Source organism: Peromyscus eremicus, chromosome X, assembly GCF_949786415.1.
Source record: "Peromyscus eremicus chromosome X, PerEre_H2_v1, whole genome shotgun sequence".
NCBI classification, from domain to species: domain Eukaryota; kingdom Metazoa; phylum Chordata; class Mammalia; order Rodentia; family Cricetidae; genus Peromyscus; species Peromyscus eremicus.
The window spans coordinates 114,333,346-114,351,956 of record NC_081439.1 but is presented as its reverse complement, the minus strand read 5'-3'; the positions used below and the strand labels follow the sequence as shown (position 1 = coordinate 114,351,956).

General features: G+C 40.7%; 1 protein-coding gene across 1 annotated transcript; it reads left to right on the top strand.

The window, feature by feature from the left end:
* The first annotated feature begins 3,366 nt into the window (after positions 1-3,366).
* LOC131899281 (synaptonemal complex protein 3-like) lies at positions 3,367-17,513 on the top strand. Its single transcript, XM_059250703.1, has 9 exons — positions 3,367-3,496; positions 9,138-9,277; positions 9,884-9,947; positions 10,205-10,239; positions 12,613-12,730; positions 14,146-14,245; positions 14,673-14,771; positions 16,968-17,072; positions 17,195-17,513. The coding sequence occupies exons 2-8, from the start codon at positions 9,151-9,153 to the stop codon at positions 17,049-17,051; spliced, it is 627 nt and encodes a 208-aa protein (XP_059106686.1). The 5' UTR covers positions 3,367-3,496; positions 9,138-9,150; the 3' UTR covers positions 17,052-17,072; positions 17,195-17,513.
* The last annotated feature ends 1,098 nt before the right edge of the window (positions 17,514-18,611 follow it).

Sequence of the window (18,611 nt, the reverse complement as noted above, 5' to 3'; positions counted from 1 at the left end):
AAGTCTCATAGAAAATTAGAAGCAGAAGGTAAAGATTCAAAGGGGGAAACTACCAAAGACCTGCATAAGGCCTCAAAAAAAAGGAACATGTCCTTTTTTTTTCAATATGAGATTTCTCTGAGTAGTCCTGGCAGTCCTGGAACTCATTCTATAGACCACCAGGCTGTCCTTGAACTCACAGAGATCTGCCTGTCTCTGCCTCCTGAGTGCTGGGATTAAAGGAATGAGCTACAATGCCCAGACATAAGTATGTTCTTAACAATGGGTTTAAAAAGAATCATCAAATATTGATAAACTAGTAGTTCATACTAAAGCACCTAGTCCATACAATCAAAGGGGGGGGGAGTAAGAATTGAAAAGTAAGAAAGAAAAATGCCATTGTTTGCAAATAATATCATTGTTAAATATCTACATTTCCTAAAGTAATTTACAGATTAAAGAAAATCCTCATCTTAATAACATGACATTCTACAGAAAACTAGAAAAACATTGCCCTAGCCACGCGGTGATGACACATGCCTTTAACCCCAGCACTCGGGAGGCAGAGCCAGGCAGATCTCTGTGAGTTCGAGGCCAACCTGGTCTACAGAGTGAGATCCAGGACAGGCACCAAAACTACACAGAGAAATCCTGTCTCGGACAAAAAACAAAAAAAACAAAACAAAACAAATAAACAAACAAAAACCCATTGCCCTAAACAGTCTCTCAAACAAGATATGTAAGAACTGCCAAAGAAAATTTTCAAAGCATACTAAAGAGACAGTAAACAAGTTAGCAGATGATAACATAAAGAATCACAAACACCAGGGTTAGAGAGATGGCTGAGTGGCTAACAGCACTTATGCTTTTGCAGAGCACAGGGGTTTGATTCTCAGCACCCATGTGGTGACTCACAATCATTTGTAATTTCAGTCCCTGTGGATTTGACCTCTGTGAGCATCAGGCCCTCATGTGGTGCACATACACACATGTAAGCAAAATACATGTACATACAAAATAGAAAAATAAATCTAGTACAAATTTTTAAAGAAAATCACAAACACCAGTGGGAAAGAATAGACAATCACCTAAAGAAAGTATAATGGCCTCCAAATTAACTTGTGCTCAGTGATGCAAGTGCTTACCTAGCATGCCCCAAAAATGGATTTGCTCACAAGCACTGCAAGAAAACAGAAATAAGAACTATTCATCAGTAAGAAGTATAATAGCAACCAATTTTTAAATACAAAAAACACAAACAGGTATTTTGAGGAAATGGGTAAGCATATGGCCACTACAAGTTTTTAGAACCAAAAGTGTGCATGGTTAGAGAAATATAAAAGACTCCAAGAAATATCATTTCCCCACACATTTAAATAGCAAAATTAAGAAATCTGACAATACCAAGTGAGCATGAGTTACACATAATGGAAGTGTTCTGATTTTTTAAGTTATGTTCATTCTTCATTTATCCTTATGTCAAAATATGCACACACACACACACACACACACACACACACACACACACACACTGTTACAGGGAGCCCACCAGAAATGACCACTCAGACAGTTTTAGTCAGTTGAAAGTCTTTGTTTCAGCTGGCTAGAACTACACGCAGGTATTCAGGACCCGAGTGTAGCACCGCGTGTTTAGGATAGGGGTTTCTTAAAGACAAAAAGCACATCCTGGTGCCTTGCTCAGTAGCTGGAGAGTGGGAGTCCAGGTGGGGGTTGCTGCAAGAAATCAGTTTAACAGAAGCTAAGATAAGCATTAGCTGGAAGGGGAGGTTTGCACAAGCTGCAGGTTAACAGAAGCTACGTTAGCTGGGGCATCTTGACCTCGGGTTCCTAGAACAGAGTTGGGTAATTTTTCACAGGATTCACCATCAAGGAGATCAAAGTCTGGTTATCTCTCGTGGGCTTTGTGTGGTATGCTGAAGGCCCCAGCAAAATCCACAGAGACTGGATTCTAACACTTAGGGAACTCTCAGGAGCAGGGAAGAGTGTACCAGCTGGAGAGGACTTCTAGGGGTGCACAATTTGAGATAGTCCAGGGCCTCGGGAATATCCTTCTCTGACTGATTGCTACCCTGTGCTCTGAAGGCACCCCAACACCACTACCCAAAAGGAAAAAGGGTATTGTTTGGTCTGAACATGTCTATAGGTAAATTTAGTCTGTAGGAGGTGCCCAAATTATTTTGTTTTTGTTTTTGTTTTTGTTTTTTCGAGACAGGGTTTCTCTGTGTAGCTTTGCGCCTTTCCTGGGACTCACTTGGTAGCCCAGGCTGGCCTCGAACTCACAGAGATCCGCCTGGCTCTGCCTCCCGAGTGCTGGGATTAAAGGCGTGCGCCACCACCGCCCGGCCCAAATTATTTTGACCCAGCCAGGTTGCCCAGAGAAACCCCAAATCTGTACCTGTTCTCTTATCCCTGCTGGAGGAAATTGACCTTCCTCGCCCCTCCTGCTCCAGAGTGCTCACTTTGGCTCCTTTGGTGGCTTGACTACTACTCATGGTTCCAATGTCGTGGTCCTGTTCTCTGTGTGGAAGTGGGGAGGGGCCTGGCTTCTCATCCAAGGGGCCCCCTGCCATCTAAGCAGAGTACATGCAGGGAGGAGGACATAGTTCCCTGAGCTGCCCTAAGCTGCTAGTTGAGCCCAGGGAAGGGGGATGTAGTTCTTCCAGTTGCCCCAAGGGGAAAAGCGTGAAGTTCAGTTCCTTCCCTATTCATGCTTGTACAATTGGAAGACCCAAAACCTATCCATTTTCAGAGAAGCCGCAGGCCTCCTAGAAATTGTTTTTTTGTTTTGTTTTGTTTTGTTTTTCCGAGACAGGGTTTCTCTGTGTAGCTTTGCGCCTTTCCTGGAACTCACTTAGTAGCCCAGGCTGGCCTCGAACTCACAGAGATCCACCTGGCTCTGCCTCCCGAGTGCTGGGATTAAAGGCGTGCACCACCCGGCAGAAATTGTTTTAAGGTAAAAGTTTACTGCCAGGCCTGAGTACCTGAGTTCGATCCCAGAGACCGAAATGATGGACAGAAAGGAGTGACTCCCCCGAGTTATCCTCTAACCTTCACACAAGTGCTATTGTATGCCCCACCCACAAATAAATGTAAATTTTTGAAAAGATTCTAATGGGCTGGTTAACGGCCCAATTAGTGCACCCCAACTTGTCCCACAAGACCCAAGCCCCTCCCCTTGTGTGCTTGCCTTACCCTGTCCCCACCCACAATCCCACCCCTTGCAAATGGGGCCTGCCTCTTGCACACAAAGCCCCGCCTCTCACACTAGCGGCCACCACCCATCAAGGCGCCTCCCCACCACAGGAGGCCCCGCCCCCATCAGCATTTCTGCCTCTCTGGAAAAAGAGCCCAGCAGCCCATACGCGCATGCTCACAGCACTGAGCCAATCAACGAAGCTCCGGGTTGAGCCGGCTCCTGTTTAAACTCCATTACCTCAGAAGCAGAGCTGTTGGCTGAAGCAGACTGGAGTTGTGAATGTGGTCACTTGGTGCAACGGTAAACCTGGATTAGCCAGGGGGTTACTTCAGGCGGGAGGAAGGGATGAGTGTGAGCGGGAAGGAGTGTGAGAAGGAAGGAGTATAAGGAGGGCAGGAGTGAGTCCTCTCGAGGGAGGCTGGGGTCCATTTTACCTGTGAGGCAAATTCCCGTGGGCATTCCCGGGGCCTCGATGGTAAAATTGAGGAGGCAGTGAACCCCATGAATGCCTCTGACATTAAAATGGAGGAGGCAGTGAAATCCATGGAGAACTCTGACAGTAAAATGGAGGAGGCAGAGAACCCCATGGAGACACTGACATTATAATGGAGGAGACACTGAACCCCATGGAGTCCTCTGACAGTAAAATGGAGGAGACAGTGAACCCCATAGAGGCCTCTGATAGTAAAATGGAGGAGGCAGTGAACCCCATGGAGGCCTCTGATAGTAAAATGGAGGAGGCAGTGAACACCATGGAGACCTCTGATATTAAAATGGAGGAGGCAGTGAACACCATGGAGTCACTGACATTAAAATGGAGGAGGCAGGGAACCACATGGAGGCCTCTGATAATAAAATAGAGGACGCAGTGAACTCCATGGAGGCCTCTGACAGTAAAATGGAGGAGGCAGTGAACCCCATGGTGTCCTCTGATAGTAAAATGGAGGATGCAGTGAACCTCATGGTGTCCTCTGATAAATAAATGGAGGAGGCAGTGAACCCCATGGATGACTCTGACATTAAAATGGAGGATGCAGTGAACCCCATGGGGGCCTCTGATAGTAAAATGGAGGAGGCAGTGAACCCCATGGAGACCTCAGACATTAAAATGGAGGAGGCAGTAAACCCCATTAAGGCCTCTGACATTAAAATGGAGGAGGCAATAAACCCCATCGAGGCCTCTGACATTAAAATGGAGGAGACAGTGAACCCAAGGTGTCCTCTGATAGAAAAATGGAGAGGGCAGTGAACCCCATGGAGGCCTCTGATAGTAAAATGGAGGAGGCAGTGAACTCCATGGAGGCCTCTGACAGTAAAATGGAGGAGGTAGTGAACCCCATGGAGACACTGACATTATAATGGAGGAGACACTGAACCCCATGGAGGCCTCTTACAGTAAAATGGAGGAGGCAGTAAACCCCATGGAGGCCTCTGATAGTAAAATGGAGGAGGCAGTGAACCCCATGGAGACACTGACATTAAAATGGAGGAGACAGTGAACCCCATGGAGGCCTCTTACAGTAAAATGGAGGAGGCAGTAAACCCCATGGAGGCCTCTGATTAAAATGAACAAGGCAGTGAACCCCATTAAGGCCTCTGACATTAAAATGGAGGAGGCAATAAACCCCATCGAGGCCTCTGACATTAAAATGGAGGAGACAGTGAACCCAAGGTGTCCTCTGATAGAAAAATGGAGAGGGCAGTGAACCCCATGGAGGCCTCTGATAGTAAAATGGAGGAGGCAGTGAACCCCATGGAGGCCTCTGATAGTAAAATGGAGGAGGCAGTGAACCCCATGGAGGCCTCTGATAGTAAAATGGAGGAGGCAGTGAACCCCATGGAGACACTGACATTAAAATGGAGGAGACAGTGAACCCCATGGTGTCCTCTGATAGTAAAATGGAGGATGCAGTGAACCCCATGGAGGCCTCTGACAGTAAAATGGAGGAGGCAGTGAACCCCATGGAGGCCTCTGACAGTAAAATGGAGGAGGCAGTGAACCCCATGGAGACACTGACATTATAATGGAGGAGACACTGAACCCCATGGTGTCCTCTGATAGTAAAATAGAGGAGGCAGTGAACCCAATGGAGGCCTCTGACATTAAAATGGAGGAGGCAGTGAACCCCATAGGGGGCCTCTAATATTAAAATGTAGGAGGCAGTGAACCCCATGGAGGCCTCTGATAGTAAAATGGAGGAGACAGTGAACCCCATGGAGGACTCTGATAGTAAAATGGAGGAGACAGTGAACCCCATCGAGTCCTCTGATAGTAAAATGGAGGAGACAGTGAACCCCAAGGAGGACTCTGATAGTAAAATGGAGGAGGCAGTGAACCTCATGGAGGCCTCTGATAGTAAAATGGAGGAGGCAGTGAACCCCATGGTGTCCTCAGATAAATAAATGGAGGAGGCAGTGAACCCCATGGAGGCCTCTGATAGTAAAATGGAGGAGGCAGTGAACCCCATGGTGTCCTCAGATAAATAAATGGAGGAGGCAGTGAACCCCATGGTGTCCTCTGATAGTAAAATGGAGGAGGCAGTGAACCCCATGGAGGCCTCTTAAAGTAAAATGGAGGAGGCAGTGAACCCCATGGAGGCCTCTGATAGTAAAATAGAGGAGGCAGTGAACCCCATGGAGACACTGACATTAAAATGGAGGAGACAGTGAACCCCATGGAGGCCTCTGATAGTAAAATAGAGGAGGCAGTGAACCCCATGGAGACACTGACATTAAAATGGAGGAGACAGTGAACCCCATGGAGGCCTCTGATAGTAAAATGGAGGAAGCAGTGAACCCCATGGTGTCCTCTGATAGTAAAATGGAGGAGGCAGTGAACCCCATGGGGGCCTCTGACAGTAAAATGGAGGAGGCAGTGAACCCCATGGAGACACTGACATTATAATGGAGGAGACACTGAACCTTATGGAGGCCTCTTATGGAGGAGGCAGTGAACCCCATAGGGGGCCTCTAATATTAAAATGTAGGAGACAGTGAACCCCATGGAGGCCTCTGACAGTAAAATGTAGGAGACAGTGAACCCCATGGAGGCCTCTGACAGTAAAATGGAGGAGACAGTGAACCCCATGGAGGCCTCTGACAGTAAAATGGAGGATGCAGTGAACCCCATGGAGGCCTCTGACAGTAAAATGGAGGAGGCAGTGAACCCCATGGAGGCCTCTGACAGTAAAATGGAGGAGGCAGTGAACCCCATGGAGACACTGACATTATAATGGAGGAGACACTGAACCCCATGGTGTCCTCTGATAGTAAAATAGAGGAGGCAGTGAACCCAATGGAGGTCTCTGACATTAAAATGGAGGAGGCAGTGAACCCCATAGGGGGCCTCTAATATTAAAATGTAGGAGGCAGTGAACCCCATGGAGGCCTCTGATAGTAAAATGGAGGAGACAGTGAACCCCATGGAGGCCTCTGACATTAAAATGGAGGAGGTAGCGAACCCCGTGGAAGCTTCTGACAATAAAATGGAGATGGTGACCTTGCTAAGTACTGGCCTTGAGCAGCTGAAGCTTAGGTGGAAGGAAGGAAAGCTTGGAGGATGGGGAGGTCCCTGCCAATGCCAACTGGAATAGGGGAGGGTCAGGGGGTATAGGAGCAAAGAGCAGCTAGAGTGAGGATGAAGAAGGAGGGGGGCTGGAAGCCAGTTGGCATTCCATTGGGGCTAAGGGTGAGAAGGAGCCCGGGGAGTGGTTCGGAGCAAGGAGGAAAATGGGGATGAGGAGGCGCTGGGGAGGCTTGAGGAGCTAGGAAGAAATACAGAGTGAGGAGGGTTTGGGGAGGGGAAAGGAGAGGCTGGTTGTCCAAACTGGGGAGGGAGGGTAAAGAGGAGTTGAGGAGGGACTAGAGAGGAGGAGCTGGGGAATGATGGGCCAGGAGGAGCTGGGGAGAGGCTAGGGATGAGGAAGATCTGGGAAGGGGTGAGCAGGGAGGACAAATAGGGACTGAGGTATGGAGGAGGTGGGGAAGGGCTAGGGTTCAGGAGCTAGGGAGGGGTTGGGAAAGAGGAGGAACCTGGTAGACCTGGGGAAGAGTGAGGAGCAAGGAGGAAATGGGTGCTGAAAGTTGGGGAGCGGTATGGAGGAGCAGGGGAAGGCAGAAGACTGGCTGAGAATGCGTTGAAGTTTGGAAGGAACTAGATGTGAGCAGGAGCTGGGGAGGGGCCAGAAGCAATGACTATGAGCTGGGGAGGGATTAAGAGTAATGAAGATTCCAGGAGGGTGAGGAGGCTTTGGGAATGAGTGAGGGGTTGCTGTATGGGGGTGGGGAAGTTCTGGAGCTGAGGAGGATCTAGGGACAGGCTGAGATGAGGAGCTGGGGAGGCAATAGGCGAAAGGAGTAACTGGAGCAGCTAGAAAGGAGGAAATGGGGAGGAACTGGAGGTGAGAGATGAGATGGAGTGAGGAGGAACTGGGGAGCCTCTGGAAGCAAGGATGAGCTGGGAGGGGCTAGAGGTGAAGAACTGAGGAGAGAGGCTAGGAGTGAGGAGGAGCTGGGAGAGGCTAGAGGTGAGGAGTTGAAGAAGGGTTAGGAGTGGTGAATACCTGAGGAGGTGTGAGGAGCAAGAAGGAAATGGGGGAGGAAGAGCTGGAAAAGTGTGAGGAGTAGCTAGAGAGGGTTCAGGAGGTGCTGTGGGTGAGTTGAAGCTTGGGAGAGTCTAGGAGGAAGGAGAAGCTAATGGGTGAGGAGGATCTGGGTTGAGGTTGGAAGTAAGGATGAGCTGGGGAGGGGGCCATGGTAGAGCTGGGGAGCTGGCATGGTGAGGAGAAAGGGGTCCTCAGTAGGGTCTGAAAGGCCGGGAATGGCCTGGGAGCCATCTCTGTATTTCTGGGGTCAGCCCCAAATCCATTAGAAACAACCTGAGGACCCTCCTTCCTTTTCCTCCACTATTACGTAAGTTTGTTCAGTACTATATGGATGTTGGTAGGAAGGAGAGCAGTTGGGGGCCAAACGGGGAGGTAGGAAAGGACAGAAGGAACTAGAAGGAGATAGACAGTAGGGAGTGAGTGGGGAGAGCATGGCCTAGAACATGAAAGAGAGGGAGAAGCAAAGCTATTACTGTATAGCCAAGATGGATTAAAACTGATGATGCTCTGTTCTAAACTTCTTGCATATTGGGATCACAGGCGTATATCACATTGAGCTTTTTCTGTGTTTTGTTTTTGTAAGAAAGGATCTTACTTCGTAGCCCAGGCTCACTTAGCTTGGTTTGGCCTTAAACTTGCAATCTTTGGTATCTCAAATACCAAGACTGCTCCCTCAACCCCAAGTGGTGGGGTTGTGCTGTGGATGGAACCTAGGACTTCTTAAATGCCAGGCATGAACTGCACCTGTGGGCTACATCCCCAGCATTGTACAATTTTAGCTTTTAAGATTTATTTGCTAGGAGGAGATTTTGGCATGCTTGTGATCTATTTTGCCAGCAGTATAGATTTTACTTTGAAAATTACATACAACCATACATATTTGTTCAAATTCGTTAAGAACTGGCAAAAATGAGACCAAAATTCAGTTTATCAAGTGGATAGGTGCAAACATTTGTAGCAAGGTTAAACCACCCTTTTTTTAACTTCTTTTTTTTTTTTTTTTTTTTTTGGTTTTTTCGAGACTGTGTAGCTTTGCACCTTTCCTAGAACTCACTTTGGAGACCAGGCTGGCCTCGAACTCACAGAGATCCGCCTGCCTCTGCCTCTCGAGTGCTGAGATTAAAGGCGTGCGCCTCCACCGCCCGGCTTAACTTCTTTTTTACATTGCCAATTGCCAAACTTTTTGCTTTGGATCCAATAAATCAAGAAAACTGTTAGCAGTTTATTCAAATAAGACTATCTTGATTGTATATGATAATTTTCTCAGTTTATTTAAACAATGCCTTTGAATTCAGATGGTTTGAGAGATTTGTTTTTCTTCTTGTGCTTTAAAACAGAAAATATACAGTTATGTTTCCCTATCCAAGAAGGGATTCTGAAGAGCCTAAAAGCACACCAGTGGAGGGACAGCCCTCACTTTATAACTTTGAGGATGATTTTCAAGACCTCGGTGCTTCACAGAGGAGTGATACTCAAGGTAGAAGATGTCAAATGGTGGGGGCTGGCAAGCTGGCTCAGGGGTAAAAGTATTTGCCATGCAAGCCAGAAGACCTGAGTTTGATCCCCAGAATCCACACAGTAGAAGGAAAGAAGTCTACCCCAGGAAGCTGTCCTCTGACCTCCACACTGATGTGTGTATACTAATAATAATAACATAAAAACATAACATTAAAGGTATCAAATTTTGAGTGTCGATAATGTCCACCACTTCTTTTGTTTTGAACCTAATACACTTAAAATTTGTTAATTTATTCTGTGTATTTTACTCTCATCTGATCTCCATATCCCCATACCTAAGTTCTAGAAATGCATGTAGCATCTCTTGCCTTTGAAGTCCTAACATGGTGATCAATAAATAGTACATAACTTGCTATATAATTTTATCCTAGAAAGATTTCAAAATTTTTCCTACAAAAGGTCATGAATCATGATTTAACTTCATCTAACCTTCAAAGAAAATTTTGTATTTATATATCTAATACAAAAGCTTAAGTTGTTGAAATGTCTGAAACTCAAATATGCTGTTTTGTTGCAATTTGTTAAAATAATCATATTTAATTTAAATTTTTTTTCTTGTCAACAGTACAGAGATCAGCAAGCGATTCACATGGGAAGAAAAGTCCTATAGAACTGTTTGTAGATGTGGGGTAATATATTAAAAATGTTTGTCTGTTGAATAATGTACTTTAAGAAATGTTTGCTTTGTTTATGTAATAGCTAGTATATATAAAATACTTGATATTTGCTATTTCTTCCAAACTATTATATCTTACGAATCCTTAATTAAAAAGTGTTTGTCATTATGTTTGATATCCAACGGGGGTTTTGTGAATATTTGGGAAATACTCTATTACTGAACTTCAATGCTAGCTTTAATATTTTTTAAAATGTGATTTCTTCATAGGGAAAAGGTAGAGGTTGTTCTTGGAAAAATTGGAGGTATGTTTTTGGAGATATTTATATTTTTATAAAATTGCTTAAAACCACATAATAATTTACATAAAATGTGTTAACCAGTATACTATATGCCTCCTCATTTTTACTATATGCTTTGTTCTCATTTAAAAGATTTTTAAGCTGGGCATTGGTGGCGCACGCCTTTAATCCCAGTACTCGGGAGGCAGAGCCAGGCGGACCTCTGTGAGTTCGAGGCCAGCCTGGGCTACTAAGTGAGTTCCAGGAAAAGGCGCAAAGCTACACAGAGAAACCCTGTCTCGAAAAACCAAAAAAAAAAAAAAAAGATTTTTAAATATTAGTAATTTAGCATCATAGATATTCTTCCTTATAGTTTTCCATGATGAGAGAAGTAAAAATGATGCTTTTAGACATAGGTGACTTCAATGGAATTTCAGAAGAATAGGAAAAGCTTTTATACTTCTTTGAACAGACTAAGTGGTGTACTATTTCTATATGTCAGTTTCTTCTTTTACTCTTTATATCAGGTTTTTTATTCAATTTATTTCCTAGGATTTATACTGTATTCCTTTCTTTAGGGTAGGCAGTATAAAATTGAAGCTTCTAATATAACTCCTTGTTACTGTTTTCATTCTAATAAATTATAATCTAAGGTGAAAATTGGATAGCCAATAGAGATTTAAAATCTGAACCTAAAAGCTTTGTTTTGTTTTGGTTTTTTTTTTTTTTTTTTGGTTTTTTGAGACAGGGTTTCTCTGTGTAGCTTTGTGCCTTTCCTGGAACTCGCTTTGGAGACCAGGCTGGCCTCGAACTCACAGAGATCCGCCTGCCTCTGCCTCCCAAATGCTGCGATTAAAGGCGTGCGCCACCACCGCCCAGCAGAAATATGTTAAGGATAAGTTACATGAGCTTTCTTAGGGAGAATATTCACTTTCATTTGTTTACTTGTTTGTTTTGAGAAAGTCTCACATGGAACGCAGGCTGGCATTAACGCTGTAGATCACTTGACTTAACCTCACAGGTGCTGGGATTACAGGGACAGAGAAATCCAACCAAGGAGACAGTACTGTTTTAAAAGAGTTAATAGAGGATGGAGAAATGGCTCAGTAGTTAAGAGCACTGGCTGATCTTCCAAAGGAATCCAGTTGGATACCCAGCACCCCCAAGGCGATCCAGTGCTGCCTTGGCCTCAGTGGGAACCAGGCTGGTGGTGTACAGACCTAGATGAAAACGTAACATCCCCACACATAACACTTGTGAAAACAGTTAATATTAGACTCCTTTAAGGGTTACTCATATAATCAACTTTTTTGAAAGATGTCCTTCCTCTATTTAGTGGTGTCAAGATACATGTTTTATAATCTGTTGTTTCACTGTATTATAGCTGCTGAGATTATCTCTTTCATATATTTCACATATTTATCTCTTTCATTTATTTATTATATGAAACAATTTTATTTAGCTGCAGAAACTATAAATTATTTTTATAATAGAAATTTGTTATGGTTATTGAAAGTAACTGATAAAAAGAATCTTTTCTTATTGAGACACAGTCTCACTATGTAGCTCTAGATGGCTTGGAAATTGGTATGTAGGCCAGGCTAGCCACACATTCACAGAGAACTGCCTGCCTTTGCCTCTCTCGTGCTGGAATTAGTAGTATGTGCTGTCATTTTTTGCTATTACAGACTATTTGAAGTTTAAATTTTTGTATGAACTGCTTGCTGTACATAGTGGTAAAAAATCCCTATAAAGGCTTAATGAAGTGTAAATAATGACCAAAGCATACCGAAGAAGATATGCTAGACAAGTGCTTACCAATGAACTACATCCCCAGCTTCTCATTCACTATCTCTTTCACAAATAGTTTTAATAATTTAGTTAACTTTTTTAGATTATATTTTTAATATGCTATTTTATTTCATGCTTTCTAACAAGAATTCAGGCAAATGTACCCTTCCAGTGTAGAGTGTTTTATAAATTTAGAAATAGTTAGCCTTTATTTAATTATTTTCTCATAGATAAAGTCTACACTTCCCCTTTGTTTTGTTTATTAGTTGATTTGTGTCATCTCTAAAAACATCTTCAGTTAGGAAAATCCTGACTGCTATATGGTTATTCAAAATGTTTGGGATAGAAATATTTCAGATTTCAGAGTTTTGGATTTGGAATATTTTCATAAATTTTGCTGATTGAACAGACCTGGTCAGAAAATCCAAAATCCTAGATGTTCAAAATATGAAAGTTGTATCATATTGATGCTATTTTAAAATTTAATTTTAAGTGTTTCTGTTATTGATGAATGAACATTATTCAAATTTATAATTACTTGAATAAGTGGGAACAAAGTAATTTTCTTCAACCCTGAATTCTAATGAACACTAATTTTTAATATAGCTGACATTAACCGTGCTCTTAATGCTAAGAGACAAAGAATGGAAACAGACGTCAAAGAGTCTTTTGAAGGAATTGACCAGAAAATGAAACAAACTTGGAACTCATATGAAGATGCATTGTAAGGTTTTTTCTTTTTTTTTTTTTCTTAAAAACCATGTTTGTACCTATTCTTAATATATATTGATGTAAATCACTTAAGAAAATGCTGTCATCTTCGGTTTATTTGAGTCTCTAGTAAAAATATTTGACTTGAGTTTTCTCTAGGCAGGTGCTTCTGTGACCTCCTGCCTCTATGGAGCTGCTTCATAGAAGCCAGTGAAGATTATGTTTTTTTCCCTTTAAGTAACAATTGAGGAGGTTTATTACTTCTTCGGTATTTTATATTCAGTCTTGAAATCATTTGAATAAAGTTTAAATGAATAGAATCTAATAACTGTTAGATAGTTAACCACGGCTACTGATGTAGAAAAAGGTCAATTTGAACATGTTAAACACTTAGCTCTTGCTTTGTACTAAATTGTGGCTGTGCCAAAATGGGGAGTGGGGAACTTAGTGAGGTATTTTTGCTTGTAAATTGTAGCACGAATCTTAAAAGTTCTTATTAATAAAAACAAACCTGAAACCAGGTATTGGAGTGAATGCTGGAAGATCAGAGAAACAGAACAAGCCACAGCTACCTCACCTCGCCAATTCCTCAGCTGATCCTGTTTCCTCAGACTGGAAGCCTCTGTGTCCTCATCTAAATGGATCTCAGCTGAACTGCTGCTAAAAGCCTAAAAGCTTAACAAGCCTCTAGTTCCTGGTCCTCACTCCTTATATACCTTTCTGCTTCCTGCCATCACTTCCTGGCATTAAAGGCGTGAGTCACCATGCCTGGCTGTTTCCAGTGTGGCCTTGAACTCACAGAGATCCAAGTGGATCTCTGCCTCCAGGATGCTAGGATTAAAGGTGTGTGTGCCACCATTTTCTGGCCTCTGTATCTAGTGGCTGTTCTGTTCTCTGACCCCAGATAAGTTTATTAGGGTGCACAATATTTTGGGGAACACAATATCACCACAATAAATCACTTAATTTTTTTTTTTGAGACAGGGTTTCTCTGTGTAGCTTTGCGCCTTTCCTGGAACTCGCTTTGGAAACCAGGCTGGCCTCGAACTCACAGAGATCCACCTGCCTCTGCCTCCCGAGTGCTGGGAGTAAAGGCGTGCGCCACCACTGCCCGGCTCACTTAATATTTTTAAGATTCTATATTCAGTAGAAAACAATGAAAAACTATTTGGAGATAATATTATTTTGAAAATAGATATGTATGATAAAACTTCCATAGTTTTCAAAAGCCACTGTATGAGAGGGGACTTTAATGTTAAGAAAAAGTAGTTCTGGAATCAGTATAAATCTAATTTTACTTCTGAGTTTTCCATCATACTATTTAAACTGCTATTACTTCCTTTTTATGCTATGATGGTGTATCAATTTTTGCCTTGAATGTTGTTTTCATACTAGTATAAGAAGTAACATCATTATTATGTTTTACAGGGCAAAGCTTAATGAAGACTCTGCTCAGTCATTTATGAATCTGTTTGAGCAATGGAATTTGGATTTTCAGGACTTGCAAGAAAAACAGAAAAAATTAATGGTTGGTATTGCAATTATAATTAATCTACTATAAATAAATCTCAAGAATAGAGAAGCCATTATTGTGTTAATTGCATAAAATAAACCCAGGCTTGTTTAGAGACTAAAATTTCCAAGAGCAAATGATGTCTTGAAAATAATTGCCTATTCTATTGCCTGTAACTTTAGGAGCTAATGAAGGAGGTTAATAACATGTTAGTGGTAAAAGCATAACTTAAACTTAGGCATAATGGTTATTAAAGAAAAATATTAAAGGCAGTCATTTTAAAATGTTTTTTTCTGAGTTTAAAATATAATTTTTTTCTAAATTTAAAATTTTAGAGATTAAGCTGTAGCTCAGGACAGTGTTTGCCTTGTATGTATGAGGCCCACAACAACAACCAACTTTTACCAAACTCTTAATATAGTTTTTCCTTTTGTATTTGTAGAACGATTTTCAACAGGAAGTAAAGATTTTTCAACAATGTAGGCTTGTTCAGAACCAGAGACTGAGAACAATTAAACAAGTACATGAACAGTTCTTAAAGGTATGTTATATGTGATAACAATATGGTCTTAAATATATAATGCACATTTTTCCTTCCAAGAATAAGGTAATTTCCATTTTGAATTAATTGATGTGGTAATTAGAACTGTAGAATTCTAATGGTTTTATGGTGCTTATTCAAGACAGAAGATAGTAAATTGTGAATTTTCCATAGATATATACTTCACATGGATTAATAGTCATACTTCAAGTTTACTCATTGCTCTTTATTTGACTGGAAAGGGAAAGTCTACATATCATTTCTATCATCTTTATAATCCTACTATATTATTAAATAGGAAAGGCTCAAAAGAAATACTTTTTAAAGATTTAGGGCAAAGGATCCCCTGGAACTAGAGTTACAGAAAGTTGTGTGCTGCCTTGTAGGTGCCAGGACTCAAACCCAGGTCTTCTGGGAGTGCATCCAGTGCTGTTCTCTACTGAGTCCTCTCTCCAGCCTCAGGAAGGACTCAAATTAAATTAAACTTTGTTTAGAAATTCAGTAGGCAAGTATTTTCTAGCATGTCAGTTTTTAGAATTATTCCAATGGCTAAAATAACTTTATCAATTTATAGCCATGTTAGCCCAGAATAATAAAGATTCAGATTTCTTCCTTGAGAATTAAGTATATGCTAGTAAGCTGATATATAACAATAGTTTTAAAATAAATATTTTAAAGAACCTTAAAATAATTTCTACACAAAAGTTATTTTATGTGTTTTCCAAATACAGCTCCTGCCTGTTTGCTCTAATATTCCCCCAAAACAGTTTGTTATTTAGTACCAATAAAGGTATCTTCTATATGATATCACCAAACGTTACAATTAGTGAGGAACTTTAGTATAATTTTAAATTTCTCCATAGCCTGTGTTTTCACATTCAGTTATTACTAGAATTTTACCATTTTAATTTCCATAATGCATCATTGTTTCTTTAACTCCTATTGCTGAGATCTTAGCTTATAGTATTTGATATTCTTATCATCCTTTGCTTCTACTAGGAAAGCTGTTTCCCCTGTTCTTCAGTCCATCCTTCATAGGTCTCGCCATGGTGTATTTTTAAAACATGTTTTTCTTCTTGGGATCTAATAACTTTCAGTTGTGTATTCTGAAAAACACCATGCCATGAATCTCTTGAAGTTACCTTTATTCTAATTGTCCATTAATATACCTCTCTACATAATTGTTTTCTCTGAACCTGCTGTCTAGTTATACTCTTCCCCTAAGATATTTTTAATTCCTTTTCATTTATTATGAAATTGATTCCTTTGTCAAGTAAACTGTAAGCATTTCCCACTTTCTACTTTATATTTACAGAAAGCTACATTTTCATTCCCAATATAAAGTTGTTGTGTTACTTTTATTTAAATGTTTATTTATCTGGAAATAAAGAGTGATTATGTATTATTCTCTTTTGTTTTTTCCATAGCACTTTGTACTTGTCATTTGGTTGGTGATGGATAACTCATTAGAAAATGATTAGGAAAGATTTAAACTATCATTTTTAAATGGATAGCACATTCATACAACAGTAGTACTAAAGACGGATGGACAGTTGGAGGGTAGCCTGGTCAATAAAGTGAGATACTGTTACAAAACAAAAATACAAAAATATAAATTTTGCTATTAACGATCTGAAAAATGATCTCATACTATAGATTATTTTTCCCTTTTTTAATTCATTGTCATATCATGTCACACTGACTTTTTGTCTTAAGTAGATTGTAGCCTTATATTTGAGAAAATTACTAGAAATGTTCACAGTTGTGATGTTTGCTTAGGAGACCCTGTGGTCTTTCTATTTCTATATTTTTCATTTTCTTTTATTGTAAGAGAAAGTGTCTATATTGCACATGCTAGCCTTCAGGCTCTCAGTCCTCCCAATGGTGCTTGCAACGTCTTTGATACTGTAAGCCCAACTCTCCCCTCTCCTGGTCCTGGCTTGACCTTAACATTCACTAAAACTATTTCTTGAGCAAAGTGTACCACTGTATCTTCTATAATTATATCTGATTTATGTCTGAATTAGTTTGCATCTTAACAATAGGAATTTGGGTCTTTGTGTATTAGAATTTTTTTTTTACTTGAAATAATGTGTATTACTTAGATATTTAAAATACTCTTGAAATTTTATTTTAAAATTTAGAACTTGAGATGAAAAATAATGTCATAGGACTAAACTAGCCTTTTATGTTTAGAATTTGGAAGAGTTGGAGAAGGAGAATGACAATCTGCTTCTTGGTATCCAAAATGAAGTTAAAGAAGAACTGAATAAGCTGTGAAGAAAAATTATGAAAGAATCTGTAAGTTGAATATCAAGTTGGAAAGATGAATTAATGAAAGCACAGAAATATTTTATTTTCTGATGTATGAATGACACTGAACTAAGAAATAAACCTGTTTGTTATCTCTTTTCCTTGAACAGCAGCAGCAAGAGATGGTTAATGTTCAACAGTCTCTTCAATCCATGCTGTTTTGATGGGAAGAATATTTGGAGAAGGAACCTAAATCTAAATGATACAGTTCAAATGCCAGCTAAGAGTCTTGCTTTAAGATCAATTCTAGTTTAAATGGCAAGGTCTTTAGTCATTAGCTTGTTCACCTGTCCTACTTTATTCTGAATAAAATCCAGTTATGTCAGTATCAACTATGCCTGTATGTCAAAGTTTTAATTCTTTTGTTACAGTGAATTTTTCTTTATGACATTGTTAATATTTTCAATAAAAATGATTTGTTTGGATATTGACTTTAGTATTTAGTATATCAGTCCCAAAGGTACAAAGGTCAGGTATAGAAAGTTATGTTGGTTTTATTTTATCTTTCTGACAGGGTCTTATCCTGTTTGCCATGATGGTGTCTAACACTGAACTAAAAAACAAGCTCAAATCTAAGTTCAGGTAATCCTTGCACCTCAGCCTCTAAAGTAACTGAGACAGCAAGTGGGTACAACTATTCCTAGTTTACATTGTTATTTAAGGAGAAAACCCTCCAATCAACTTTCCATACTTAACTGAATCGCATAGCCCATTCTAAGAACACGTGTTAAAGAGCTTGTGTTCATATCTTGGAGTTAAACAGTTAAGACAGTAATCAAGCTGAATATTCATACTAGCTTTGGTTTTGTTTGTTGAGACAAGGTCTTGCTCTGCAGACTTGCCAGGCCTGCAGCTTGCTATGTAGACCCGGCTGGCCTCGAATTCAGAGATTCGACCGCCTCTGCTTCCCAAGTGCTGGGATTAAAGGCATGCGCCATCATGCCCTGCCTGTTTACTAGTTTTAAGACATTCAAGAATTTCATTTCCACAGGGCATCAAATGTCATTGGGATCGGTCTGCAGTTAAATGGCACATGTCCTTAGTAATGATTAGGAGTATATCATGAGGGCAGGGTGGTGCACGCCTTACTCCCAACACTCACTTAGGAGGCAGAGGCATGCAGATCTCTGAGTATGAGGCCAGCTTGATCTATCTAAGCAATTTCCAGGCTAGCCAGGACTACAGAGTGAAACTCAGTCTCCAAAAAAAAAAAATATGAGAAACAAAAACAAAGCAAAACATATTATGAGTATAGCTACTTTTCATTGTTTAAGGATGTTACACCTATCTTCAAAAACAAATTTCATAGAATAATACTTCAAAGTCTCAAATATTAATGTTAACAAATGTTTGGAAGTTTTGTTTTTAGATTTATTATCAAACATAAATAGCTTAATAACTTGCCTTTTTAAATGCATTTTGAGCTGGGCAGTGGTGGAACACACCTTGAATCGAAGCTCTCAGGAGGCAGAGCCTGGCAAATCTCTGAGTTTGAGACCAACCTGGTCTTGAAAAACCAAAAAAAAG